The following is a 27,945-nucleotide window of genomic DNA, read 5'->3' as shown; positions in this document are numbered from 1 at the left end:
AGCTGAAAGCAATTTACCGAGCCATGTAACCGCCCTGGGCTCACCATTTTCCTTTATTCATTTATCATGGTAAGCGCTTTGGCCAAAATACACAAAGCAGAGAAATTGTTGACATGTGGGGCCCTAGCAGAGCAAATCCTTCATCCTCCTCCCCCTCCCCACTGTGCACAAACTAACTTTTTGGGAGTTGTTTATTTAAGGACTGCAGAGCACTTGGTGCTCTTTGAACCCAAATGCTTTGGGAGTGGGGCTGCAGGGCTGGCCACCACCTTCCTCCCTCTTGCCATCGTTTGCTTGCCAGCTGTTTGCTGCTGTCAGGACGTACCCGCTGGTAGCGAGGTGGTGAGCTGCATGATGCGCTTAGCACCCCAGTCTGCCTCTACCTCCTCCACCCCCTAAAATGTGGTACTGGTGGCTTGCACGGGTGGGCCATAACTGGTCAGGGAAGGCAGATACTGGTTTTGGAAAGTTCCTGTGTTGGCTCTTTGTCTGCTTGGTCCTGGCTAAAAGAGCTACATGGACAGCACTGGTTTCAGTTCTCGATCCACGAAGCCTAGGGAACCACAAAGCCCGTCCCCCCCGCCCGCCCTGCCCCAGTCAGTGCTGAGGCCCCTCGTGCCTCCCCAGTGGCCAGGCTGCAGGTAACTGCTGGCCACAGCATGGGCAAACGCTGCTTCTGAGATGCATGAACCCAGGGGACACACCAACCAGGAACTGTTTCCCAAGGCTGCTCCTCCACATCTCATTCTGACTTTATTTTTAAGCAAAAATAAATGCTGAGGTTCACAGCAGGACAGCGCAGGTTTCTCCTGTGTGCGGTCCTGGCCTCTGCCGGGCTGTGAGATGCCGGGATGCAAACAGGCTGGGGCACCAGCGAGCGGGGCAACCTCTTCCTCCTGTGCCTCAGCATCTGTGTGGAAGCCCTTCCAGCAGCCTGCAGTCCTCCTTCCTGCTACTTTATTTTTAATCTTAGTCCACCCAATTGTGTTGCCACCTGGATGAAGAAGAGCGAGGAGAGCTCCCTCTCCCTCCAGTACAATCCAAGGTGGGGAACTGGAGCAGGCAAAGCACAGAGCTGCTCCAGAGGTCTGGCAGAGCTGCCCCTGCCCGTCACCTGAGGCTGCTGACTCCCGGAGTTGGGTTGCACAACAGTCCGTTCTTGCTCGAGGGGTGAGTGTGTACATACGGATGGCGCTTATCCAAGCAGCTCCTTTGTCTTCGCTGCCAGCAGCTTGTCCATCTCTGCTGCGGCATCGTCTGCCATTTGCTGGATCTGTGGCAACATAGCACAAGTCTGAGTTGCATGCTAGGTGATGCCGGAGTTTAAAGGGAAAGGAATGACCAGGTCACCTTCTAAAACAAAGCCTAAAGTCCTAATAAAACCCAAAGTAACGCTGGGGCAATAACTGGCTCTTCCTGGGGGCTCCCACCAGCCCCCGGTGATTCTGTGCCAGTGTTGCATCTGTACAGTGAGAACCAAGACTGGTCAAAGCCTCTGAAAAGAGATGCACAACACAACTCTGGGCTGAGCATCCTAAGCGACTTGTTCAGGTCCTTATTTAACAGAGCTACTTCAAGGGAAGGCAGAGTTAGAGACCTGCTGGTGTCTGCACCAGAGAAGAGAAGGCTTATCTCATTACCTCCTGCAACCTTTCCACACTTGCTAAGGATTCACACATCAAGTAACGGATTTGTTTTTCTTGTAAAAAGAACTAAATGGCTATTGTTAAGGCCCTGCTCAGGGATCAGGTCTCCTGGTAACACGGGATGGACAAGCATGTAAACGGGACCAAAATGTGAGTGCACTTATTTGAGTGAGCGCAGATAAAGGTTGAAGCATATTGGGCCAGGGTTTATATGCTAGTTTTACAAGACTGCCTCGCTCCCAAGGTCCGAGGTATATGACGATGGCTTTTCCTCGTGCTGAAAAATTTGGGTACAAGCAAAAATTAGACTCGAGACACTACCTCTCCAAATGCAGAAAACCATCTGTCTGCTCTGGGAGAACTGCTTCCCAACAGGATTCAGTTACAATAGCATGGCCATTTTTCCTGCTCGCACAAATGCTCTGTATATCAATGTTTATTTTTGTGAGCATATAGAGAACTGTCCCGAAGCATTTGCAATGTATCTAACTTTAGCTGTTAATAAACAAACAGCTAAAAAGTAATGGCCTGCCTTCAGAGGCATCAATTCAGCAAAACACTTAGGCTTGTGCCTGAGTTTATGCCCAAGTAATTGACTTTAGTGACATCTGCTCTTAGGGAATTAGGTATGTGCTTAAGTATTTTCCTGAATTGGAGCCAAAAACTCCTAACAGAGATAATCTTGCTAGCCTTTTCATTAATAACAAACTGGAGCAATCCTCATTAACACCAGCTGTTTTCCAGTGGCCAGGCACTGTGTAAATGGTGGTAAAACTATGGATGTGGGTCCTCTTGCTCTCCAAGTTCAGCTGGTTTGTGCAACAGTCCCTCATAGTATGAAAGCTTTTGGGGAACTTATTTTTTTTCCTGTGTCAGCTTACAATGGTTCATATAATGAATTTGCCTTTGAGATCGAAGCCCCAAATCTCCCAAAGAAAAAGCAAATACAACACCCATTGCCGACTCCAGCGATTCAGCCCAGGGCCCCTGATTCCCCAATCAGGTTCTCAGTGCTGGAGATTTGTCAGCAAGGGCTGGGACAAACATACCACTGAGCTGTGATGCACCATGATATGGCAGAAGGGAAAAAAAAATTACCTGCTTTTCTAGCAGCCAGATGGTATCTTCAGACACTTTGTTCTTGAATTTCTTTACCTGGTTGATGCTTTTGCTTCGCACCTTTCTCAGGGCCTCTTTGGATTTGTTGGTGGACTGCTTGGCAAGCTTGGCCAGGCTCTCCCTGTGCTCTCTCGTTACCCTAGCAGCAAAGGGAAAGAAAAAACACCAAAAGGAAAAAGCGTTATGTGTAGCACAGCCAGATCTATTTTCTGCAATGGCCTTTGGGTAAATGCAGCGATCCTCTCTGCCATGGTACCTCTGTGACTGGCCTAGACAGAGCTGTTGTGCAGCACCGAGCTGGGCTGCACAGGGATACCCAAAAGCTGCCTGTCTTAAGATAGAGCTCGCTCTGTGTGGAGGCTATATGTCGTAAGGGCAGAGGTACTTAATAGCTCAGGATGTGTTTTTATCCTGCTTTGGACCACCTGAGCGAACCAGCCACCTCTGCGCAGCATCGCCAGGGCAGCACGCCCCAGTGAAGCAAGTCTTGAGCCTAGAATGGAAAGTTACCAGCACAGCCCTAAACCGAGGGACTTGGACTGAATCCTACTTGTTTTATAGTTGTCACTGCAATGCCTGAAAGTCATGCTGAAATGTCCAGACTTTCTTTTTTTCTGCTGCCAAAGCATCTGTGGGAAAGAGGGAAAACCCAGCTCCATCGCTCAGGTCTAGAGCTGGAAAGTGTAATCCTGCAAAGCTGGGAGGAACGTCTATCCCTACCTGAAACTCGGTATCCTCTCCCTGCAGCTGAACAGCCTGAATTATATATTCAAAAGCTACAGAGCTTAGGTTTTGCTCAACCTTATTCCAGCTCATCATGACTAGGCTTTTCAACCAAGATGATGCGAATGCCTGCTTTGGCAAGAGGATGATGCTAGACATGGCTAGCCACAGGCAACTCGGCTCAGGAAAACTTCAGCTCCTGCTTCCCGCTGATGCAGGGCCTGTTACTGCTGTGGTGCCATAAGAAAGTCCTCAACTTTCCATCCCAAACTAAGAACTGCAGGTGATGAGGGAGTCTGGCCAATGGCTGATGTGTCACCTCAGCTCTGGTAATGCTCCAGCACCTACAGCTGATCACTGTCAACATCAACTGCTAGTGCTTAACAATAATATTTTAATTATTTTCATGGCTATTGAAGATTCCAGACTGCCTTGAGAACGAAAAACCCTGGTGTGCTCGCTGAGGCTTGCTAGCAAGAGAGCGCCTGTCTGCTCGCAGAAGATATTGCAAAATAAACATTTCACAGGAGTATTTAGAAATTGGCTGTAACAGCCTGGGTCACCAAAACACTGAGGCCAAGACACTTTCTGCAGAGCGCTCAGGAAATGTGGGGCGAGGGCTCCCAGGGCAGCACCAGCTCTGCCCCTGCGTGGGTGTGCGTTACGGGGAGGCTGTCGGGGCATGACTGGACCCTCAGCCCTTCCCGAGCTTGTGCTCAGCCCAGCAAGTCGCACGTGCACCGATACCTTCCCTCGGCAGCCAGGTCACTCGCAGCAGATGTCTGCAGAGGCGCCGGCCTCTCGCCAGTTATCTTTATTTCACAGTGCAAGAGGGAATACGCTTCCCAGAACCTATTAGTAATTACAGGAATTTGGGATAGCTAGAAAAGCTGACAGGCCTAGAGAGCAGCGACCCGGCCCCAGCATCCATGCTGCCCCATCACGGGCACGCTGCCTTCACCCGGGGCACCCCGCAGGCAGCAGCTCGGCCCCCCCAGCCTGTCCTGCTCCCTGCTGAGGGACAGCCGAAGGGAGATGGCCAGTGAATTTCACATGTGGCGAGAGGCTTCTGGTTAGGGCAGGCTCAAGCCTGGACTGAACACTTAATTAGAAGCGAGTGGGGTTACTTGTGGTTTCCTCCACATCCCAACATTGATGCCTTTAGGGCTTCTCGTGTTCGATCTCCCCAGCCAGAGGTCCCGTGGCGCATGTGAAACCAGCAAAGCTGGCTCACAAACAGAGGTCCAGGTGAGGTCAGATTCTCAGGCAGCTTTTTGCAGGGGTGGGGAGTCAATCCTGGCTGCTAAACTTGGAGGAAGGAGCTGGAAATCTCTCCCATCTCCTGCTGGGTGGCAAGGCGAGTCGGTCCACAGCAGGGCCACCTCAGCTGTGGGAGACCGAGCTTGCTTGTCAGCTAGTTGCCTCCCCGCTCCCGCTCAGCTTTTGCGAATTGTGCTGAGGGTATCACTCGCCTGCTTGGGGCTGCCGAGCCTTTAAGGAAATGTTTTTGTTTATGCAGCGCTGCCAGATTTCCTATGCTTCTTGGCATGGGGTCACAGCTTTCATGCCTCCTTGTCTGTCTTTATTAACACCAATTTCTTTTTATCACTGCGCAGCACCGTGGAGTTTCTCAGCGGGTTTTATGTTCCAGCCAGACTGTGTGTAAATTCTCAGCAATGCTACCAACAATGCCAGAAACGGACACTTTTTCAAGCAGATGCTGTTTCTGGTTAAGGAATCCATCAACACGAGCCAGGCCCGCGGTTTCTAAGGACAGTTGTTTAATCCTGCCCCCAGATCTGGGACTTTTAAGCTGTTCTTAGATACATTTTCTTTTCTGTCTAGAAACCATTGCCCCTACCCCCTCTTTAAAGCAAAAAAAAAAGCACGAAGTGAACCTGGGGAAGGGGTGTCAGAAGTAGGGAACAAGAACAAGGTCCCTGCCTGTTGCCCCTTCCCCTCTCCCCTGGGGGAACGCCTTCCCCTGCAGCTCGAGGCTCACATCCTGCCGTTCCCCCCGGCACGGTCCGGCCCTGCCAGCATCAGGACAGAGCCTGGCGACTGGTGTGCCAGGGCGTTCCGAAACGCACACCGCCCCACGGGTGACATCTCCTCTTTTTCTGCTTCCACCAGCAACCCGCGGTTTAAGCACTGCAACCCTTGGATGCTCCTCTCCCCGCGTACGGCAGGAGCAGACCCACAGCGAGCACAGCGCAGGCCACGGCTCGTCTCCAACGCAAGACGTTTATGCGGGTAAGAGTAATTTCTGTATCTCAAATGCTAGGAATTTCCTGTGAACGAGAGGGATCAGTTAAAGGAAAGTGGGCTTAACTAGATACTCGGCATGCAAAATTGCAGATAAACATAGGGTGCAACATATATTGCTCAACAAAAAGCATGCAAGAGACTTCTGATGATGAGTGATCCAGAGCAACACAGATCAGAAACAGCTTTGTTTTTTTCAAATGAATTTTTTTTACGTCCTTTTTCCCCACAGTAGGTATCTTTGCAGATTTCTTAAAGGGCAAAGGAAAAAAGCTCACAATGAGTCATTAAACTTTCATGAGTCATCTGGCTTTCAGTAAAGCATGTGTAAAAATATTACTAGTTTACAAACAATATCCAGTGTAAGACAATGGGTCCAAAAAAGATGAATCTAAAAATGAGGCAATACCATAAAAGACACAAGGTCAGATCAAATTTGGCCAAGAGATCAACCAATACAAATGTTCCCATGGCTCGTTTTCTTTCTTTTTTTTTTTTTCTTTTTAAACCCTCAGAGAATACTTTTTAAACAAATAAATATTGCCTATGCAGCACTAGTAACATAAATAGGTGAATGCCTTAGAGAGCAGAGGGGATCCTAGCAGGAAGCAGAAGTAAACACAAAAGAAACAAGTGTACTTTTTCTGTTAAAACTGCAATGCAAAGACTAAACTAATAGAATAAATACTGAAAAGTAAACTCCATTTTAAAACACTCAGTCAAAACACACTCAAGCACTGAAGCAAAGCTGAAGGCAAAATATGACACGCGTGTCCAGCTGATAGGTCAGACTAAAAAGTGTTTTTAATAACAGGCAAGGACAATTCAGATTTGATTTTACTTTTAGTGTGCCCGCCCTCACGAAAAAAACTGATTTCTGTGGAAACACTATTGTCTGTTCATTTCTGATTTGTGTGCCCATTCTGCACACCTGCCATAATTCTGGCAATTTCTCTGCATCTGTATATTCTCTCGTAAAGACCTTTAGAGTTGAAAAAATGAAAAACTTAGAAAATTTAAAAAGGTAATTCAGGGATATAATACTAAAGGTAGGCCTCTAGCAGAATTTGATTATTTCTGCCCCCCACCCCTTGCATTAGAAGGTTTTAAAAGGTTGAAACAGCCTGCTTGTCTCTTTGATAAGTGGATGAAACTCTGAAAGCCCCAGTCATGTTACTAAAGAGCGGGTGAGAAAATGGGACTGGAGGTGCCTGCGAGGGCAGACCTGCAGGGCCGATCTCCCAGGCCAAAAACCTCTTTAACTCGGGACTCCCTGGGCTGCTAACGAGCCTGGGAGAGAGGGGCCAGGAGCGGCAACCCTTACACACCAGGGGAACAAGGGATCGCACCAGGCAGATCTTCCCTGGGGAGACAAGACTTGTTTTCTCTCCGCAGCACTGCAAAAGATAGTGACAGACCATACACCTTTGTTTAAAAAACAGTATTTTTTAGAAGATTGGGATTTGCAGTTTTGGAGTTTCCTCCCCTGCAATTCATATTCAAGGATGACCCAAGTGCCCATTAACAATCAAACCACTGTGCAGCAACCCGGGAGCCTCAGCAATTATGAAGATAATGGTGCCCTCCTCCTCCTCTGCCTCCTCTCCTGAGGAATGGGGGAAGGGCAGGGAGCACGGGGAAAAGAAAATCAGCAAATAGAATGATAATGTCATTCCCTCTCACCGGCAGCAACGGAAAGCTGCAATTAGACTTCTCTGTTCAAAATGCTAGATAAAATTCCATAGAATTTTTAAAGTCGATCTAAAGCACGAGAAATAACTTGGTTCGCCTTTACTGAGAAGTCACCTGTTTGTAAAACGTGGCGCACGTGCAAGGTGTTGGTGCGCACAGGCAGCGTACGGAGCTGCCTTTACCCTTTGTGGGCGCTGTTTGCAGCATCCCAGCGCTGTGTAGCCTCAGGGCGTGAGATCACGTACCCCCGCATCTGCCCAGGGTACTGAGACGGCTCCACCGCTTCAGGGTCTGAGCACCCACAGGAACTCGTGAATTTTCCGTGCACCACCCAAACCCAGCAGAGCAGTGCTACTGCCCGTTACAGGCTGGGTCTAGGCTAGCGAGTCGCGCAGCAGGAGTGGAGCTGCCGGGAGGCCTCGTTCCACACGAGGTCCAGCCTGGTCCCAGGCACTGAGAATATCCGTGCAGTGGGGGAGCGCTCAGTGCACTCCCACTCTCTATTTAGTTTCCTCTGAAAGGAATCCCGTTTGCAGGCAGAGACCCCAGCATGCTGCAGCCCGAAGCACACTAAGCAGGGATCATCAGGATCGCTTCAAAAGCGCTCTCCTGATCGAAACTGAAGCTCTGATGCAGTGGCACCTCCTGCCTCGTCCAAGGGCTAGGAGACACCTGCAATGGGTGAGGGAAGCGCTGCTCAGTCCTCAGCCAGGAGCAGCCTGCTTTTCTATTAGCCCTATACCAAAGTTTCCACGCAGCCATCAGTTACACAATGTGTATTACACAAGAAAAGGGAGTCGATGTTTTTAGTCAAAGCTATCAATTTCCTCCCTCTTTCTTTCCTCGCTTTTAGTGCTCTCTGCAGCAAGGTGCTATTCACCCCTAATACTCCTGGTTCATTACTGCGCTGGTGTAACTCAAGGAATTTACAGCAGGGTGGCAAAGAATCAGCCCCTGAATTATAGCAGTATAGCTTCCAAAGCCTTTGGCTGTCTCTTGCAAAGTGCTGCAGCCAGCTAGGACCAACTTTGCTCTGCAGGGGGAAGATAAAAACCAGTAAGGCCAACCACCAGATGCCAAAATGTGGTGACTTGGAGCTCAGACACTTGGAAGAGCTTCCTCCAGATGCTTTTCGGAGCTGAGATTTTTTTCTGAACCTGAAACACAGCTATTTGGAAAGCAGCTGCATCATGACATTACAGCAGTTGTGCATGCTTACCCTCTGAAGGGCACTCACTGCAACCTATCGCGTTATCTTTATGATGAACTCAGGCAGCCACCAATACTCACTGAGGAATTGGCACCCGAATTATTGTCCCATCCACTTCTGGGTTCAGGTTCATGCCACTCTCCCTTATAGCCTTCGTAGCTGCAGCTGTGCTCTGTAAAACAGATCAAAAGGTAAAGGGAATTAGGAAATAATCATTCCCATATGCCAGAACTCTGTCAATAGTTGGCAATCCATCTCCACGGAACATGGAAACATTTACTTCTGTTACCAGTAAGATCAGGAAGTTACATTGGTGCGGAGAGCTTTGATCAAACCGAATGGGAAACTACGGCCGTGCTCGGTATTGGGGTAGGGGGGCACGAAGGGGGGCAGAGGGGAAGGGAAGCAACAACAAAAGAAAACTGTTTTGCTTCTTTGAAACTATTTGAATGGTTTGAGGCAACGCAGAGTGAAACCGCAATAAATTCCCAAGGCATAGCCTGACTGTGGCAAAGGAGATGAAAGATTCTGAGCATTTAAAAATTCCAGTTGAATGTTTCCCACTAGAAATCACACAGTGCCAATTTAGAAACGTTAACTAACTTAACCACTTCAGTGCTACAACCTAATCACATTACATCAGGGCAGTAGCAGTTGGCTGAGAAATAGCGCCTGTGCCCAGCTCTATGTTTATTTTACAGCTTATTACTTAGGATTAACTTCTCAAAACTCCACCACTGCTGCTGACACTCTGCTCTGCTTAAAAGGTGGGGTGCGCAGGTTTGCCTGGTAACCGCAGAGCGATTAAAAGGCTTCCTTCCCCATCCCAGGGCGCTGGTGTACGTTTACAACGTGTCAGGCTTTATGGTTAAATCAGAGTTTCGCCGGGAGCTCCCGCAGCGCTCTGCCAGGTTGCTTCATTCTTGACATTGACAATAACAAGATCGAGCGAGTCTGTATTCTTGTGGCACTCGCGTGGCATTTCCTACAAGGCGCGTTGCTATTTCTGATACTCTCTCCCACTGTTAACTTTAGCTCCAGGCTACTGCAGTAGACTGTATTTATGAAGTTCAGCTTTTGTCAACTGAGGCACAAACTAAAGCTCTGCGTATTTGTTTAGGTCTCTGACGTGTGACATCACTGAATGAAATGAATGCTCTACTAGTGTTTTGTAAGACATAACTGCTGTCCTCTAGAACACAACAAGGGCAGAGAAAATGTAACCAAGATGATCTCAGCACGTTAGGAATGTAAACGCGTTATTCTATGGAAAGTGCTAGCTCTGTAGGAAGGAAATGCTCAGTAAAAGCTGTGTTGTTTAACATACAAATTGGAGGATATGGTGGAAGGGGAAAATATTGCAATATTGCCCCCCTCCTCTTGCAGCCATGGAATAAATAGTTGTGCTTCAAAAACAGTCTTATTTGGTTTCGTAACTCTCGGGCAAACAGAATTTGGCCCTGCAAGTTCTTTTCTATAGTTATTTTCTTTCCCCGACTCTTCAGGCATTTTTATTTGCTTTTCAATGCCCTGAAGTACTGACTATATGCTGTAAATAATGACATCAAATAAAAGTGTCTGTAACGATTTAAAGAGTTCAGTCTATCCATGGAACAGTTACGGCATAAAACAATTGCACTGAGAGAAATAGTTTCAAATGAAAAATGGTCCTTTGGCTGAGAAAGCAAATGTAGGCAATGCTGTATAGTGTGATATTTAATTTCTCACATGCCCATTTCTCAGCCTGAGCTCCCGCTTGGACACGGGCTAAGTCATGGAGTGACTTCCCCGGCCCTCTCAGCTCCGGCACTCCGAGGGACCTCGGTGCCCTCGCTGATGAGGGGCCTTCATTCTTCAAAGCCATTATACATGCTGGATACACTTTAAGAAACACTTAGGCATCAAGTGCCTTACACTGACCTCCTCTGAGACTTTGCTGACTTAATTAATTGGGGAAAGCCTTTGCAAAATAAATAGAGATAAGCTTTGGCAAACCTCCAGACCTGGAGCAGGATGAATAGCTAACCTTGTGCTCATTACTGCTCCTATCTGCGTGGCTGCCCAGCTCTGTCTGTGAGCCTGCTGCAGGGGACCACTCGTGCTTGATCCTGAGGTGGGATTCAGATTTGCTGCCTCATTTAGGGGCAAGTCTAACTAAGGCTCATGCAGAAAATTAAGGGAACTCAGCTCCCCCAGAGGATAGGTCAAAGCACCTAATTTGGGTCTGACCTGCAGGCGCTGCCAAGGGAGGAGCTCACTAACCTCAGCAGTGCCCGAGTCAGGCCCTGGGGCAGCACTTAACACGGGGCTAGCTTAGTCCTGCTAGGGAGGCTTTTCAAAAGCTTATAGGCTACATCAGCAGCTGCCTCCATGAGCTCTCAAGGAAGCATCACCAGCCCTGGTGATAAGTAAGCAAGTTTTAAAGGAGCGTGATGGTCTCCCCAGCACAAATACAGACTATTCTAACTACACCTCTGGTTCTGCATGTGGCCACATCTTCACAAGGAACTGAAATGACATAAATACGATGGGGCAGATGCAGCATTGCTTCCACGCATGTAATTCAGGTGAACCAAAGGAGAGTGTGTGCACGGTCAAGACTACTGGGTGCCGTAAAACCATGGGAAATGGGGAGACCTGGCAGGGCACAGTTAATCCAGGCATCTGGGCTGTGACATGCTCAATGCCGCTTTTCAACCAGGCTCTTGCAGATCTAACTGGTGGGAAACCAGTCCCCAAAGCAAACCCCTCACACTGTGGCATTTATTGGATAGGACCCTGAGAGCAATCGCAGCCTGACGGGCAGCGTGTAATTCTCGTGTGACCCTGTGCCGCTGCACGTGAGATGTTCTGTGCCCCAGGCAGGGCTGGAGAGTCGCTCACCCCGCGCAGTCGGCAGCAAAATAATGCTTCTGTTTTGTGTCAGCCGCAACGCGACACACAGCCCAGCCAGAGCTCTTGCCCCTGCCAGGTTTGACTGATTTTGTCTAAATGTTCCTTTGCTCAGCATCAACCTGCTTGTTCCCGTGGTAATTATCTCCCCTCACAACGCCTTTGGTAATGTGTCCTTACCTCTGGAAAATTGGTCATGTTCACTATAATGAGCTGTGGTGACTTCTGTGAGATCTGCCCCAGCTGGTTCAGTGGAAACTTCCCATCTTTTGTCAGCACGATTATGTGATCAAGGGCCCCTCAAAAGAACGAAACACAGGGGAGTTTCAGTATGATACGGCAGCTCACAGCGATGCTGAAGAAAAACGCGTACGCAGTGTCCCGCTTCCCTTCTGGTACGCAGAATATAGATGTTAGAAAAGAAAAAAAAACCCATGTTTATTCAGACCTCAGGTGCTGCTGTGTTGATGTGTCTCCTGCGGTATTTGCAAGCTAAATATATCAATGCTACTCTGAAGCACAAAAACATGAAAACAAAACTCTTGCTTGTTTTTGTTACTACAAAAGGAAAACTAAGCAAGATTGTTAAGAATTAAAAGGAAATGGTTAGTTTTTTAATTCTTAGAACTCAAAGGAAATCAAAATGTTGTTATAAAAATCAGGACAACTATTGTCTTTAACTTAGCAGTGTTCTTTTAAACCCCTCATTCTTTTTCCAAGTCCCAAGAGGAGGTGTTGTACACTGCTTAATTTAAAGTATTCAGTTTCTCCCTGAGCTACTCTTAATCTGCTCTCTAGTTTCTGCTGCAAAATGTTAACAGGCCAAAAGGCACATGAGACAAGAGGTACTTTATCAGTTCAACTAAAAAAAATACCTATGGTTAAAATAAATAGTTAAGAGACTGAGGTATGCTTTCCAACTCCATTAAAGACTGAAGTGCCCTTGCCAGAGCTGGGGTGGTGAATGATTCAAATTTGGTCATTGTTTAATGTTAAATTTTATCCCTGAAACTCAATACTACTTACAAATTCGTATATTCAGAGTGTTATAGTAACTGTAGCTTAGTCAAATATATTCACATTTCTTACTAGAACGCAAAATTCACTAAGTGAATGAGGCTTGTAAAGGTCACTAACCACAAAGACACACAGCAAAAAAAGTTTGTATATGCCAGACACCAGCCTGACGGCAATTTCCAAAAGGCTAATTTAATGGCAATTGGATTTTTCCTGCCCTACTGCACCATTAGCTGACAACCTGCTGCTTCATCACATCTGCAAACAGTTCAGTTAGACACTTTTGACATCTCCCACTTACAAAAGCTATTTCCAGGAAGCTATTAACAAAAATGGATTCTTCCTGGTCAAGCTCAGGGTGAAGGAAAGCTTTTAGTTGGGGACATCAAGGTTGTAGTAATTGGGTGCTCAGTGAATAACAATAATAAGAAAGTCAACGTTGAAATGAATCAGAGTTCTCTGTTACTGGGACTCGTATCCTTATTCACAAGCAATAGAGCATCGTACAAGAAAGTTACCAACCTGGTGAGGTTCTAACACTGAGAGTTCTGCTGAAATCTTCCTTCAGGGCTTCTACCACTGCCTGCATGTCTTCATTGGTTTCCTCCAAATTGATAACATCCTCAACTAGGGCAGCACTGATATTCACTCTGGCTTGACTCTGCCCTTTACCTTTAGCTGCAGATTACACATAAAATTAATTTCTATTTCTGACAACAGTTAGTTGTTGCATGAGAAAGCAGTAAGAAGATATTAAAACCCCTGTTACGATTCAGAACTAAGTCTAAGAGAAACTGACGTAACTGCATTTTTTTGATGAGTAAATAGCCCAGCCCTTGAGCCCAGAAGCCAAAATGTATTTGTAGGTCACGCTGTGTGCACTGACTCCAGCCTGGACTGTGACGATTGCTACCTGCTGCCCCAGCGCAGCAGCAGCTCCATGAGGTACCTCTCCCGTGGGAAGGACTAAGGTTTCCTGTACGCTGCAACACTGTCAGGCAAACCAGCTCCTCCAGAGCTGCGGTCTGCCTAAGGCAGGTCAATGCTGGTACACAAGATAAAAAGAATAAGAAAAGAAATTGTGGCAGGTACCGAGGCATTGTAAAACTAGGAAAAAGGCTGCCGCCTTTACCTTTTTTGGTAGCTAGCTGTCTGGTGAGCAGCATCCGATGGACACACTGCCTGCAGCCATCACGGAGCAGGGCTGGGCAGCCCGCAGGAGCCTGCGGCAGCCCCCGTATCATCGCGAACGGGGAACGATACAGCAGGGAAGCCAGATGACGGAAGCATCTTAGTGCCAGAGCCATCGTTTGCAGCTCTTCTCTTAACTCACCTGCAAAAAGAGAAAAGGCAGGTGGTCCACTCGGCATGCTAAAAAGAAACAGATTCAGGCCTCAGGCTACCTCTCAGTGTGAGGTGACAGTTCAGCAGTGTGGGGCAGGGGGTCTGGCCATGGCACAGTGACCAGCGGGTAGATTCAGTGGAAGGGGCTGGGTGGCAGCCAGCCCGTGCCCACCCTACCTGCGCGGCCTTTGCACACCCCTCCAGAGGGGCACGTGCCTGGGACGCAAAAGCCACGTCCTCTGAGCAGGAACCGCTCCTCAGAGGACCTGGGATTTGCACATCAGCTGAGCAGAAATTGTTATTTCTGCCCCACGAAGTTTAAGGTCCCCAAACCGCCCCGGATTCACAGGGTTTGTTTCAGCCGGGGCTGTTCGGGGCTCGGAGGCATTACGGCAGGGTGTGGATCCCGCGGGACTCCCCGGGAACCCCGGCAGGGTCCCGGCCCCGCCCCGCCTGCGCACAGACCCCGCCCACCACGGCCCCGCCCCTTTCTCTGCCTCCGCTGCGACACCAGCCCCACCCCTCCCTCGTCTGGCCCCGCCCCCAGTGGTGTATCGTTTCCCCACCCCCACCCCCCCCCCAGGAGGCGCCGGCCCGGCCCCGCCCCGCCCGCGCGCTCCACCGGTGCCCCGCGGAGGGCCGGGCTGCCCCGCCCGCCGGGCCGGGGACCGGGACCGGGACCGGGACCGGTGAAGGCTGGGGAGGGGGAGGGGGAGGGGGAGGAGGTGGAGTAAGAGGGAAAGGAGGGCGGGCGGGCGAGGGTCCCCCCGCCGCCTCGCTCACCGTCGCGCAGCCTCACGTACGCCAGGCAACGTCATCGGGCTGCGCGGCGACGGTACGTCAGAAAGCGGCGCCAAGGGTGGGGCGAGGCCTGCGCGAGGAAGGAGCGGCCGCGGCCTGCGCGGCCCCGCGGTGTAATGGTGAGTGCGGCCCCGGCCCGGACCCCGGCCTCCGGCCCGGACCCCGGCCCCGCTCTCACTGGTGCTCTCCGCAGAGCCATGGAGCCGGGGCGCCAGACGCTACCGCTGGAGAACGCCTCCATCCTCTCGGAGGGCGCCCTGCAGGATGGGCACCGCCTCTGGATCGGCAACCTCGACCCCAAGATCACGGAGTGAGTGACTGACTGCGCCGCACCGCACCCCGGCCCGGCCCGGCCCGGCCCTCCCGAGATCCCCCACCAGCGGCCCCTCCTCCCCCGGCCTCCCGGCCCTCCGCTACCCCGCCCCCAGCAGCCGCAAACCCCCCTCCCCGTTACCCCATCAGTGGGGCTGTGTTCCCCCACATCAGCCACATCCCCCCCATTACCCCATCAGTGGGGCCGCATCACCCCCACATCAGCCTCACCACCCCCATTGCCCCATCAGAGGAGCCGTGTTCCCCCCCCCCCATCAGCCATGCTGCCCCCCCCCAAACAGTGAAGTGCCCCCAGACAGTGACACGTCTCCCCACCCCGGTACCCCCACCCCTGACTGCTAGCGTTCCTGACCTGTCCCTCCCCAGCCCTGTCTGCCCCCATGGGTCTGAGCACTCCCCAGGCTCCACTGCTGGGGGGCTCGTCCAGGTGTGGGATGGCGGACAGTGTGGGGGACCTGATCTGGGAGTGCCCCTGTGCCCAAGAGAGCAGCGCAGGCTGATGTAGTGCACCCAGGTCTTGCCTCTGGCCTGCAGAAAGGGGTGACGGTCACCCACTCAAACAGTCCCAGCTCCCACAGTGCTGAGTGGGCGGCCCTGTGTCAGCTCGGTGCTGTGGCCTGGCAGTGGATGGCCTGAACAGTGTGTATGTGGGGTGTCCCAGGGCTGTGCTGGCCCCACGGACCAAGGGGCTCAGAGGCAGGTGCTTAATTACTGCACACAGCAATCCTCTGAGTCATTGCTTGGGCTGGAAGCCCAGGGGTTGAAAAGGTCTTTGTTTTTCAGACTAGGGAAACATCCAAAATTTAGTTTTGAGACTTTCACGGTGACCAAGACCCTTGTTTAGTTATTTTGCTGGTGGCAGCAGTGGTATGTAGTCTGAACAGAGGAGAGTTACTCGAGTAACTGAGTGGTGATGAGGTAGGGTGTGATGTGACCGGCTGCTGATGGTGGATAAGTGCATATATCAAATGCAAGTGTGTGTGTGTATGCATTTTGTGTTTTCTCCAGACTATAGATAATTATCTTTGGAGCAAACATAATATCTGAGCAGCTAAATTGTCAAGGAAATATGTCTTGTTGTCCAATATTTGGATAGTGTGCTGAGAAATCAGCAGGTTGTATTTAAAAAAAATAAAAGCACACCAAACCAAAACAATTTGGGGTTTATACATGTTCAAGAAACAAGCATTTCTGATTAACTATTGTATATGCCTGTCATGGAATACTTTTTCTTCCTGCTTCTTTTTGTGTGTGTGCAGGTGCTAGGTTTTTATTCTAAATGTGGTTCATCTTAGCGGAGCAGTTTTCTAATAGCCTCTAAATGGAATCATTAATGCATTGTGCTTTTCAGCCATTCAGCTTTGGGTGGTTTCTGCATTAATTACCATTTTTATGCCATAGCTACGTTACTCTGGCTTGTCCACACTCACTGACCACGTAAAATTAGATATAGGGATTCTTGAGTGTGTTGTTTGCTGGGTCCTTAAAGATTCAAGAAACTGGGTTAGTGTAAGGGGAAGAATAGGGGGTGTCTGTAAATGCCTGGGGTCCTTCACTTCCCAGGGTGATCATTAGTGGTGTTTTTAAAGACCCTTTCAGTCTAGGTTGTTCCTCTGAATCTAGGCCAGACAACTAATTGCTCTATATGGCAAAATTTACTGTTTTCATAGTTTGGGTGAAATGACTTTTGTAGGGTTTCAGTCGGCTTCTTGCATGGGCAGGCTGTTCCTTTTTGAATAACCTATTACAGCTGCATGAATTCAGCAGTCTGGGCATGGGGCACGGCTGCCCTCATACCCTCGCTGCCGCGGACTATGTCTAGAGCAGCATCGTGGCTGGGGGCAAGGGCCTTCGTTCTCCAGCAGCATCAAACCTAGAACACTTCCATGCTGCTAAACGTCTAAAGTTTGCCCAGTGATGAGTGACCGTGCTTGTTGCTTACTTCAAGCTTTATAATTCTGTGTCTTGCTTTTAGTTTTTCTTTAAAAATGGCTCTTCTCTCCTGCAAACTATATTGTAGTCTCTGTTTCCTTGTGAATGAAAAAGAGGAAGATACTTTTAACACATTATCAGTGTAGAGAGAAAGAGTGTGGTTCTGTGTCAGGTCCGTAAGTTTCTATAAATCATCTTGACCCATGCTTTCATATCCTATGGGCTTAGGTCTCTGCTCCTCGTTGCTCAGCTGAATGATCCCTGTTGAGTTTACTAATCACATGACTAAAAGCATACACCTGAAAACTAAGTAGCTGTTTCTTCATTTGCCCCTGCAATTTTTGTTAGATTTGTTTAAGACGGAGTAAAGCTGACTGAGTTGTTAGCAGGGTTAATAACTGGTTGTGACTTTTTTGAGCAGAAATGAGTTCAGAAAGTCTTGAATTAATCCAAGACTTCTGTTTAGAGAGCAACCTATAGCTGCAATCAAGTGCTAGGGAGTTAATAGGTAACATACACATTTGAGCACAAGCTGCAGTAATAGGAATATATAAACGTGGGGCTGCCCACAAATTACAGCCTGCAAGTTGATGGCTTATAGGAGGTTATTGCACATACTGAGTAACTGTGACTCAAATGGGAGTCTCAAAGGATCTGGAACACTGACATACCCCATGTACTGGGCTTTGGTGTGTCTTCTTGTGGTCAGTCCCCCTTACTGGTGATGTTTGTTTGGGTGGCTTCTTTTATCCAGCATCCTCAGAGGATTGTTCTGCCTCTGGAAGAAGATAGTATTAGGAGTCTGCTGAGTGTATTCTTAGCAGCTGGAAGGAGGTGAGCTGCCACCGTAGGACCATGCGGCTGTTCGTGGCATAGGACATTGTCTCCAGGCACTTCTGATACTGAATGATCCCTGCTGCGGGGTCTGCCGCAGCAGTGCACAACAAGGGCAGCAGATGGTCAGTTCTGGGTTTGGTACCACTGAGCAAGAAAGCCGTGGAGCCCCCTCGCCATCACCGTGAGCATTGCCTGGTGCAGCATGTGGTCCCAGCCGCACAGCAGCATGGGAGTTGTGCTGTGGCACAACAGTTTGTTCATATCACCTCTCAATGCTCCCGTCCTGCGGGGAAAAAACCCGTACTTCAGTTACATCTCCCGCGTGGCAAGCAGGGAAGGCCTGCCTCCTCTGCCCATTCCTGTTTGTGAAGCCTTTTGAGATTTTTAAACTTCTGCCTGTCCAAAATGTTATGTTTCCAGCTCTACAGCTACACATACACATTATCTAGTTTCCAGTAGCCTTTGAATGACCATTCATTTTCCACGGGAATGAAATAGCGGGTGTTCAACTTCCTTGTCTGTTCTGCTGCTTGTCTAGGATCCCATCTTGATGAGTCTCACCTAGAAAACAATGTGTGCCTAAGTTGTTGTTACAGACTCCTACTGACTCCCAGTGGGGCAAAATTCTTCGCAATAATAGGTTTTGCATGTGGTCCAGTACCTTTGCGGTATCCTTGGGACAGCATTGTTCAGAGGAAGCCTTGCCTGTGTTTGAATAGCGCTCGGGGTGCCAGGAGGAAGAGTGGAGGAAAAGGAAATGGGGGAGCTGCTGGTTTGTCTCACATTCGCATCAGATGACAGGAAGTGGAAATTGAGGTTGGCTGCGGTGATCCGTACAGCACGGTGGGGCCACATCTGTGTGAATAACTTCCAAGCTCTGGATAACCCAAGTCGTTGCTATAGTAAAGCTTTTCACATGTTCTCACTTTTTTTTTTTAAGGCTTCAGGTTTTCCGTGACAGGTCTTCCTTCAGCACTGAAATCCTCTTGGCTTGGAGAACCACTTGTCAAGTTACTGTTAATGCCCTCACTACATTAACAATAACAAATCATAATCACAGCGTGAAACTTTGTTATACAAGACACCAGTTCTGGGCTGTTCCATGGAGATTAGGTGACCTGCAGTTGTAAAAAAAATTGTGTGCATGCTTAGAAAAGAGTGTTTGCATCACCTACCATCTAAAGATTCCAAATAAGATAGATTACGTAGATTGCTTCTAGACTTTTAATGAAATTTGTTTTAAAGGAACAGCTGCTACTTTGCTGCTAAGAAAGTATTTTCTGAATGCGGAGGTTCTCAGAAAAAAACCACAAAGCATTCCTTTTAGCAGGGTAGCCGTGGGGGGTTTGTTGGTGCTAAACAGAATGCGATGAGAATCATTGTTGCCCTTCTACTGCCTCTGTAATTGCCGAAAGGGGAACACCATTCCGGTGGTAAGGGTGTTATTTTCATACTGCTGAAATGGCAAGTGCTTTTTGTAGCAATATGTTTATAGAAACAAATCTGAGGTGCCTCCACATGTTTTGGAGCCTCTGAAAGTTCCACATGTGGGGTTTTAGGGACATCATGTCTCCAAAGTTTACTGGTTTTACTTGCACGTCTTTGCCTGCTTGTTGGTAGCTTGAGGAGCAGTGGTGAGACATGGCTACCATGTAACCAGCTCCTTCTTTCTTCTGCTCTTGCTTTTCTGTCTTGCTTGCCTTTTGAGCAGAGACCGAGGGTGCACAGGCTTCTTGGAAGACCACAGTGCTTCGTCCGTATTCCAAAGGATGTAGGAAGCCTTCCATAATCAATTACAATGTGTTTATTCTCCTGGGAGATAAATTGGCCCATCTGCACTGCTCGTCTGAACACTTGCTGCACCTTCACCTCTTTAAAAGTGCATATCCTGAATGTCCACCATGACCCATCCTGTGAGATGACTCACATTCCTGGAACTTTCTTGCCTGGCTTCTGACCCTTAACAAAGGGCTATGGCCCTTTTCAAACATCCTATCAGGCTTTATTAGGAAAAATGTTGTCTGCCCTTTCCATTTGGACTGTCCCTAAGGTTGCCTGATGCATTTGGCTGTCTTGGGCCACTGCTGGTCATTCATGCCTGGACATGCACGGTTTCATCCAACGCCTGGTGGCCCATGTGCACGTTGAGTTATCCTGGCAGGCTTTCAGAGCACCGTTATCTTGCAAGCTGAAAACTGGGCTTACACCTTGTGGCTCGCTGACGGATGCTGCGTAGCTGACCAGGAGAAGATGAGTCCTGACTAAGACAAGCTTAATAAACCCTAAGACAATTCTTAAACTCCTGGGATGGGGGTCAGGCAGTGAAGTAGTGACGGGTGTCGTTTTCCTGCTAGGTCAGCTAGTGTTAAACACTTCAATCCCAGGGCAGCACAAAAATCTGCAAAGAACTTTCAGGATTAGATGTGGCCTGTACAACAAATGTGCTCCTAATTTTAGGTTGCTCAGTGCACTAGATACTAAACAGACAGATTTATTCTGGCTTTTCCCAGTTTTATTGAAAACAGCAGACTCCCCACTGGATGGCAGGACGATAATTGGCTAAATAAGTGTCTGACTTCCCTGTGCATGTCTCTGAAAAGCTGTTCAAGCCAGAAGCACTGGCAGATTTGGCCTGGATGATACTGAGATGTGTCCAGTGCCTCTTTTTGCCTGGTCTACTGTCAGTTACTGGATTGCAGTTTGTTCTGCTTATTCTTCTGTCTTCCTGCTCTCCCAGCTCTGCCAGGCCAGTGGGAGAGTGGCTGCATTTCTGTATGATCTAGCCTCGTCCTTGTCAGTGCGCTGATACTGCTTGGCACCGGGAAGGGATGGGACTGGCAGTGCTTGCACAGGGAAAGGGAGGGCAGCAAGAATAATGGGGATCCTGAGGGGCACAGGATGCTGTGGACTGTAGGCTAGGACTGCTTGTGCAGGGAGAGGGAATGGAGGGAATGGAGCTTCAGATGGTCACATCAGAGCTGGGGAGGGGGACACAATGTTTATGCTTGAAAGTAGGTGTCATTTAGAGAAGCAGGAGGCAAAGCTCTCCTAGACTCCTAGCAAAACATTGCATAATTGTCCAAAAGGCAACTGTTAATAGATCTTCTGCATGCCCTACAGCTGGCACCGCTGCGAGGGAAGCTTTGTGCCTGGGCGTTTTAGAGCAGTCACTGATAATGCAGCTCAGAGCTATGGATGCTGCAGGGTTGCTGCAAAGGGCACCCACCTCTGTGGGTAGTTGGGAATACATGTATGACACAACCGAACTGTTTATGCAACTGAGTGTGTGTGTTTGTCAGGGGGTTTCTCTCTCTTCCTCCCCTCCCCCCCCCGCCGCCTTGTTTTCAGAGTGGTGGAAGGTTTTACAAATGTCCTCTCTCCCCTTCAGATATCACCTTCTCAAACTCCTTCAGAAGTTTGGCAAAGTAAAGCAATTTGACTTTCTCTTTCACAAGTCTGGTGCTCTGGAGGGGCAGCCAAGGGGTTACTGTTTTGTGAACTTTGAGACCAAACAGGTATGTTGCTTTTATCTAAAACTCTCATTTAAATGACTGGCTTTTTTCCCCATCTTTTTTTTATGTCAATATAAAGCTGAAACAGGAAGGGATAAGTTAAATACCTTGCCTACACAAACCCACAGACTCTAACAGCCCCACTCTGTGACAGCCGTTCTGCGACTGCTCCTGGAAGTAGCAATAGTGATTTCCTTTGTCCTGTGCTGTCTTTTCCTGAATGCTGCTTTCTAACGCTAATTGGAAAGGGCTAGTTCTTTGGTCCACTTTTGTACTGAGCTCATGGAGTTGTGCAGTGGCGATTCTGTGATCCACTCAGAGCCTCGGATCACCCTGCCAGACCACCTGAAATCCAGAACCACTCTGAAGCCCTCCTAGTTTTTCTTTGGCTTTGTGAATGCACAGATACCAACTTGTGTGATGCTGCCAGATGCACGACATGACAAATCTGCAGCACCCTGGGGTGAACTTCCCCTGGCTGTCCCTCTGGGGCTTTAGCTCTTGTACAAATCGAAATTTCCAGTCATGCTCCCCTGTAACATCAGAGCTGTAGTTATTTTGCCATAATTCTGCTAGAATTGTTCAAAAGTTAAGAACAGCAGCGTGTTTGGAGACTGCTTGCGGCTGTATGCCCTCATGTTTTTTGCTGTGCAGGTGCTGGTAAGGATGTCGGAAGACACTGTGCGTTAGCTCTAGAGCTAGGCTGGAATGGTTATTTATGGCCAGGTGGAAGAGCATTGTGACATAAATTTTCAACTGTTGTAAATCAAGTTTTATAGGAGTGTCTTGAAGCTGAGATTCCGCTGCTGAGCCTAGATCAGGACAGAGTGGATAATTCCCGCTGTGCGGATGAGCAGGATCTGGAATAAGCATAGATAGGTGTTAATGAATTACATGTAATCACTGTAATGAGTCACAATATTTTCTAGGGAAATTCCTGTAGCATAAACCTCCCTCAGAATGCTGTTCCAGTGGCCTCTACATTTGGTGCTTTCAAATTCCTGGTCTTTTTTCCCCATTTCTTCCCCCCAAAACATGTGAAAGAATCAGCCTTATTGGTTTATAAAAGTCTGGTTCCTCAGATGGATGTTGGTGTCTCCTGAGATACTCCTGGATTGGGATACAATGGGATAAACTTGCTTTGCTGTCATTAGCTGTTCTTACAGAAAACTGATATACAAAGAAGAAAAGGCTCTTTACATCTGAGTCGGTTTTGACTAAAGACTTGGTTTGTTTATTGAACTGTCTTCCTGTGCCTCCTGTGCAGGAAGCAGAAAAGGCGATCCAATGTCTCAATGGGAAGCTGGCCCTTTCCAAGAAATTGGTGGTGCGGTGGGCACATGCACAAGTCAAGGTAAGCTGCTCGGTGTAAACAAGAACTGCTTTTTATTTTGCAAAATTGAAAAGTTTTAGTATTGAGGAACGATTCTTGTCAAGGCTGTCTTAGCCTGGCAAGATAATTTCAGTCTGTTCTAGGAACTAACTCTCATAGATATGGTATTAAAAATCTGCTGTTTCTCCTGTTTACCTAAACCATGCTGGATTTGCTGTGCGTAAGAATAGGCTGTTTTACCTGTTGTTCTTTGTAAGGGAGTTTCTGATCAGAGCAATATGAACAGATTACTTCTATAAATGTCCACATTTTAACTTTTCCCAAGCTTAACTGAGTGATTGGCTGAAAGTTTTTTCTATCCTTCCCTTTGTGGTTTTGCTCCCTTTTTGGATCGGAGACGCATGGAAATTCCCAATTACTCAGTACTCTGTTGCTTTGTTCCACTTCTGAAAGCACTTATGTGGCAGCAGCTCTAATTACTTCTGACTTTAAAGCAACATATTTCACATCTAAGCTAAATATCCTTTTATTGCTTGGTCTGTTGCACAAAACATCAAGTTTTTAATGTTAATGTAGGCAGTACCTTCTGGAACATCTTTTTTTTTTTTTTAATTTTTTTAAAACTCTTGTCTTGTTTCTCCTGCAGTTATTTACTGTCTGGTATTTGGGAAATTTATTCTTAATAACTTCCTTTGCAGAGAAATGGATTTGGGGGGACCCAGGGAGGAGCTTCTTGTTGCTATTTGCCTTTGGGCAGTTTTCTTTTAGCATGTGTTGACTATCTTACAAGCAGCGTTCTACCCTTTCTCTTATCAAGTATACTAGTGCATCTGTTTTGGATGCTAAAAAAACCCAGAACAAACCAGGTATCTCTGTTAGAGGAGACCATGTTGTTTTAATTATTGGCTTCGAGGGCTCTGGGCTCTTCTCAGCACATCCAAGCTTGTGCAGATCCAGTCTCCATTTTCCTTAGCTCTGTAGCTACTAGAGCGCCACGTGCGTCTGGATGCCTGAAGAATGATCAGGCCATAAAAGGAATTTCAGCCAGAGGAGTGTCTGCTCCACTGGGAGTTCAGTGGGGTAGTGCAGTGCTTGGCTGGCTGGGGCATGGTGAAGAACAAGGACACATAATCAGTTCAGCTTGCATGGCATTTTCTGATCTGTGAATGGAAAGATTTAACAACACAAAACTTGGGCTTATTGTAACAAGTGTTTATTTTAGACAATACCAGCACCGTGCTAAGTAGTTTTAAGATGAGCAGCCAAGGCTTACCAGACACTGTCAGTTTGAGCAGCTCTGCTGAAAAACAAACCTGACTTTGTGCCAAGTGAAATAAGGAAGCAGATTGCTGCGAATAGTTCAGGAGGCCTGTTGCTCACAGAGATGACAGACTCACAAGCTGCTTTCTGCAGAATGGAGGTGGTTTCTATCTGGTCTTTTTTTATTCTCTCTCTCTCCCAGCACAGCATGATTCTGTGCAGTCGTGTGCTTGGGTTACCTTCTGGCTCTGCACAATATCTGTGTAAAGAGCATAGCGATACAGTACAGTAGTTACCTTGAAATATACCATCTTTATGTCATGGCTTAGATAAAGGGGAACAATAAATGGTAGGATAGGATAAGGTTTAAGGTTCAGTTCAGGTATCACTCTACATTCCATGTTGGTACTAAACAAATATTATGGTTGGGATTTCAGTGTTTGACCACCAAAACCATTCCTAGCAAAAGCTTTACAAAATCTGAGGAGATGTTAATACAACTTCAAAGCATATCTGTGGGCAAATGTTTCCTTGTTTGTAATTCCAGCTGACTTCAACCCTTGGTCTCTTGTTCACAGAGATATGATCACAATAAGAATGAGAAGATCCTTCCAATTAGCCTGGAGCCATCTTCCAGCACGGAGCCGCCCCAGTCTAACCTAAGGTAGGAGATGGGGTGGGTGAGAGGTGACCAAACTATGGGAGTGGCAGGGCACTAACTTCTTCAATAAGATCCGGAGTTGTTGGCATTATCTTTGTGCTAAAAACACAACATGGCAGAAAAGCAGATTTCAGAAGGGCAGCATGCTGCAAAGTAACTAATTCGATGTGGGACACTTCACATCTGAAGTTCATTTTCTGACGTGTGAAGCTAGGGCGGTAGGAGGGAAAAGAGGTGAGGAGAGGAACTGGGAATGCGTAACATTCCAGCTCCTTTGGCCAGAATGTGCTTTACACTTCATGTGAATTTTGGTGAGAGGTTTTGTACTGTACTAATTTCATTAAGCACCATGCCTATGAGCAAGGACTTCGATTATAGTGGCAAAAGATTAAAACAAAATCATAAGTAGTACTTCACATAAAACTATTTTTTTCTTTTTAATTGATGGCATTAAGTCTGGTAGGTCTTCTCTGTGGGATGCAGTTAAATTCTCCAACCTCTCTGTTTACCTAAAGCCCATAGTGCGGTTTTGCCAATTCACAGTTTGGTTGAAAGGGTGTGTGAGTTTCCTCTGCGTTCTGTCAGCGGAACCCTAAAGGAACCAGGACTGGGGATAATAAATTTGCGTACAGATAAAATGAGCTTGGAATTCAGAAGTAACGTGCTAGGAAGCAACGAGCAGAGAGGGTTGAGTCGTGCAGATTGTTAGCTATGTTCGTGGTATGAAGGAGTTGTTTTAGTGAGGATGGATGCTGCAAGAAGCCACAGTGGAGAAGGGAACATTCCTCGGTCCGTACCCGATGGAGCAGAGTGAATAACGGAAGTCCTAGGAATTTGAGGTGTAACCTGGGATAGCTTCTCCCTTTGGGATAAACCCTGCTAATGCTGAAATAATGTTTCTTCCTGACCTAATTAGAGTCTGGGGTTTTCCCATCCCGAGCAGTCTTGTAGCTGGGAGGAAGTCTGGCTTTCATTTCTCTGCTGTTTCCAGCAGCCTCGTCTGAGCTGCGCGCTGCTGCACATGCTCAGACCTCTCTAAATGACATCATTTTACATGAAGTAGGAAGCCTTGTTGTGTACTTGTCTCGCTCAGTGTCCTCAAGAAAGTGCTGAGTAGGTGCAAGGACTGTTATTTTGTGGTGCTGTGATATATCTTGGAGGAGCAAATCCGTGCTGAGGATTGAAATGAAGTAGCGTGGGCTTTAAGGAGTAGATTCCTGCCTCCCAACTTCACGCTGCTTGTGACTGCAGTGATGGGGGCTGCGTAGCCCCTCCTCGTGTGACTAAGTATTCGCATGCCAGCATCATCTCCGGGTTGCTGTAGTCTGATTCCATGCTAAGATCAAGCTCAATTTCTCTTCTGCTTTTCATCTTTGCAGTGTCAGTGCAAAAATAAAGGCCATTGAAGCCAAGCTGAAAATGATGGCAGAAAATCCAGATGCGGAATACCCTGCAGCACCTGTTTATTCTTACTTCAAACCGCCAGATAAGAAAAGGACTACTCCTTATTCCAGAGCTGCCTGGAGATCTAGAAGATGATGCTTACGAATGGATAATGGTAGCAAGAAACACTGCTTTGTACACCTGGAGTCCTCCAATGCTTTTGTACTTTGTAGAGTGAGAAGGATGCCGCCACCCGAGCACACGGCCACTGTACGTGGCCCGGTGTTTGTAACACCTTAGGTGGTCTGCTGAATACTCCTTACTGCCAGTGCAGCTTGACAGCTGAACGCTGTTCAGAAAAGTAGGTTCCCTTCAAAGCCTCTGATGAACACGCAGACAACCTCTCGTTAGTGTGCATTCATTAGCAAGATTAGAAACAGTAACCAGCGTATGGAGTAAAGCACATCCAAAAATACTCCATTTAACTGATTACTTTTTAAAGTATTTTTGAACAAAAAATATTCTGATCTGTGTTTTTAATGGAGGGGAAGCACTTGGTTTTGATTAACGTTCTGTAGTTACCATGGAAAACTTTTTCATCTCAATAAATCCATTTTAAATAGATTTTGCAACATTTTTAGTAACTGTACATGCAATATTTTATATGCACCAAAGCCAATTTATTTTGCATTTCGATTTGCAAACTTCTAAAGATATGACTTTATGCTGTGATACCCCTAAGATAAGTCATGACACAGCACAGGTATTTTCAGTGTCATTTAGGCTGTAGGTATGTGCCTCCACGTAGGAATTAGTGCATTCACATGCCACTGAGGTCTGCTCTGCGCTGTAAGCTTCAGAGCGCAGCAGTGGCCTCTCCAATGCTGGCGTTCAGTAATCGCCTTCGGTGGTAGCTCCTCATAAACCAGACGTGACAACGTGAGAGTAGCGCTCCAGCCTCAGAGACGTCTGTCAGTGCGTGACCTCAGCGCTTGCCCAGCAGCCAGACCAAGGGGGCCGGTGGCCGTAAAGTGGCCCAAACGTTTGTGGCAAAATGGTTCTGCTGCATGCTGAGGATTGCCTGCACCAGGTGCTTCATTTACAAGTCTGATGGATGGCGTTTCACTTAAGCTGTTTGATCTGCAGTGCATTCTTCTCCCTAAAGGTTTATCTGCAAAATAGAAATCTGAGGGAAAAAACGTTGTCTGGCAGCGTTTTCTCCTTACTCCACGCAGTGCTGTGACTGTGCGTGAGGGGGATGTCCGAGAATGTGTGCGCTAGGGTCCAGGAGATACTGGTCTGATTTTGCCCGATGTCAGCGCTCTCTAGCCCTTTGTATGGTGAATCCTTACCTTGTCGGTCACTCCTGAGTTGCTTCCCCAAGCTGGTTAACGGTGGTCTCAAACAAGAGGAGGAAAACAGTTTTTAAACAGCCCCTCATTTCTGTACACAGGTGTTGCTCACTGGCACAGCAAAGTAAGGTTTGTATTCCTGAAGCGACACACCTACCTCCAAGCAGAGCACACTTCCTGCTGCCAAACCGAGCATCTGGAATGGAGCTGTGCATGTGTGTGATGGATGGATTGTTAAAAGCCTGAATTGTTCAAAAGTAGGTCTTGTGCTGTTAAATATTTGCTTTCTAGTTTTTTGGGTACCTGAGTAAAGAGAAAAGTAGTACCACTGGGAGTTTGTACCCCTATGAATGTCAATAACACCCGTTTACATTCCTCTGTGAACAGCCTGTGTTTTGTTCTTGCGTGGTCTAACGTTTGTAGTCCTCCGCGTCTGTATCTCTGTTATTTAGAACAGCAATCAATTCTATTTCTATTAGGAATTTAGAAAATACCTAGATTCAAATCGGGTGCGTGGTTGTGTTCCCATCAGAAACCTACTTTGCTATTTATTTGTATTTAAATACAATTTGTTGAAATTCTTGCAGCTCTAAATAAACATTTAAAATGCATGTTTTCCTCCAGGAAAGTGAG

General features: G+C 47.6%; 2 protein-coding genes across 5 annotated transcripts; one reads left to right on the top strand and one right to left on the bottom strand.

Moving 5' to 3' along the window:
* Positions 1–715: 715 nt before the first annotated feature.
* Positions 716–14,740, bottom strand: MRRF (mitochondrial ribosome recycling factor). Of its 2 annotated transcripts, none has more exons than XM_075112661.1 (7): positions 14,692–14,740; positions 13,697–13,897; positions 13,087–13,242; positions 11,728–11,846; positions 8,736–8,827; positions 2,745–2,904; positions 716–1,273 (listed from the first exon to the last, which is right to left on the bottom strand). In XM_075112661.1, the coding sequence occupies exons 2-7, from the start codon at positions 13,869–13,871 to the stop codon at positions 1,196–1,198; spliced, it is 780 nt and encodes a 259-aa protein (XP_074968762.1). In that variant the 5' UTR covers positions 13,872–13,897; positions 14,692–14,740; the 3' UTR covers positions 716–1,195. The 2 variants fall into 2 exon arrangements, with proteins under 2 accessions (XP_074968762.1, XP_074968763.1); XM_075112662.1 differs by lacking the exon at positions 14,692–14,740 and adding an exon at positions 14,086–14,369.
* On the top strand, positions 14,585–27,687 carry RBM18 (RNA binding motif protein 18). Of its 3 annotated transcripts, none has more exons than XM_075112665.1 (6): positions 14,585–14,603; positions 14,903–15,019; positions 21,200–21,326; positions 22,591–22,677; positions 24,495–24,580; positions 25,957–27,687. In XM_075112665.1, exons 2-6 carry the CDS (start codon positions 14,907–14,909, stop codon positions 26,114–26,116), a joined length of 573 nt encoding a protein of 190 aa, XP_074968766.1. In that variant the 5' UTR covers positions 14,585–14,603; positions 14,903–14,906; the 3' UTR covers positions 26,117–27,687. The 3 variants fall into 3 exon arrangements, with proteins under 3 accessions (XP_074968766.1, XP_074968765.1, XP_074968764.1); XM_075112664.1 differs by lacking the exon at positions 14,585–14,603 and adding an exon at positions 14,624–14,828; XM_075112663.1 differs by lacking the exon at positions 14,585–14,603 and having other exon boundaries at positions 14,708–15,019.
* The last annotated feature ends 258 nt before the right edge of the window (positions 27,688–27,945 follow it).

Source organism: Phalacrocorax aristotelis, chromosome 17, assembly GCF_949628215.1.
Source record: "Phalacrocorax aristotelis chromosome 17, bGulAri2.1, whole genome shotgun sequence".
Taxonomy (NCBI): Eukaryota; Metazoa; Chordata; class Aves; order Suliformes; family Phalacrocoracidae; genus Phalacrocorax; species Phalacrocorax aristotelis.
Note: the sequence above shows the minus strand (reverse complement) of the source record. Positions and strands in the feature narration are given on the sequence as shown.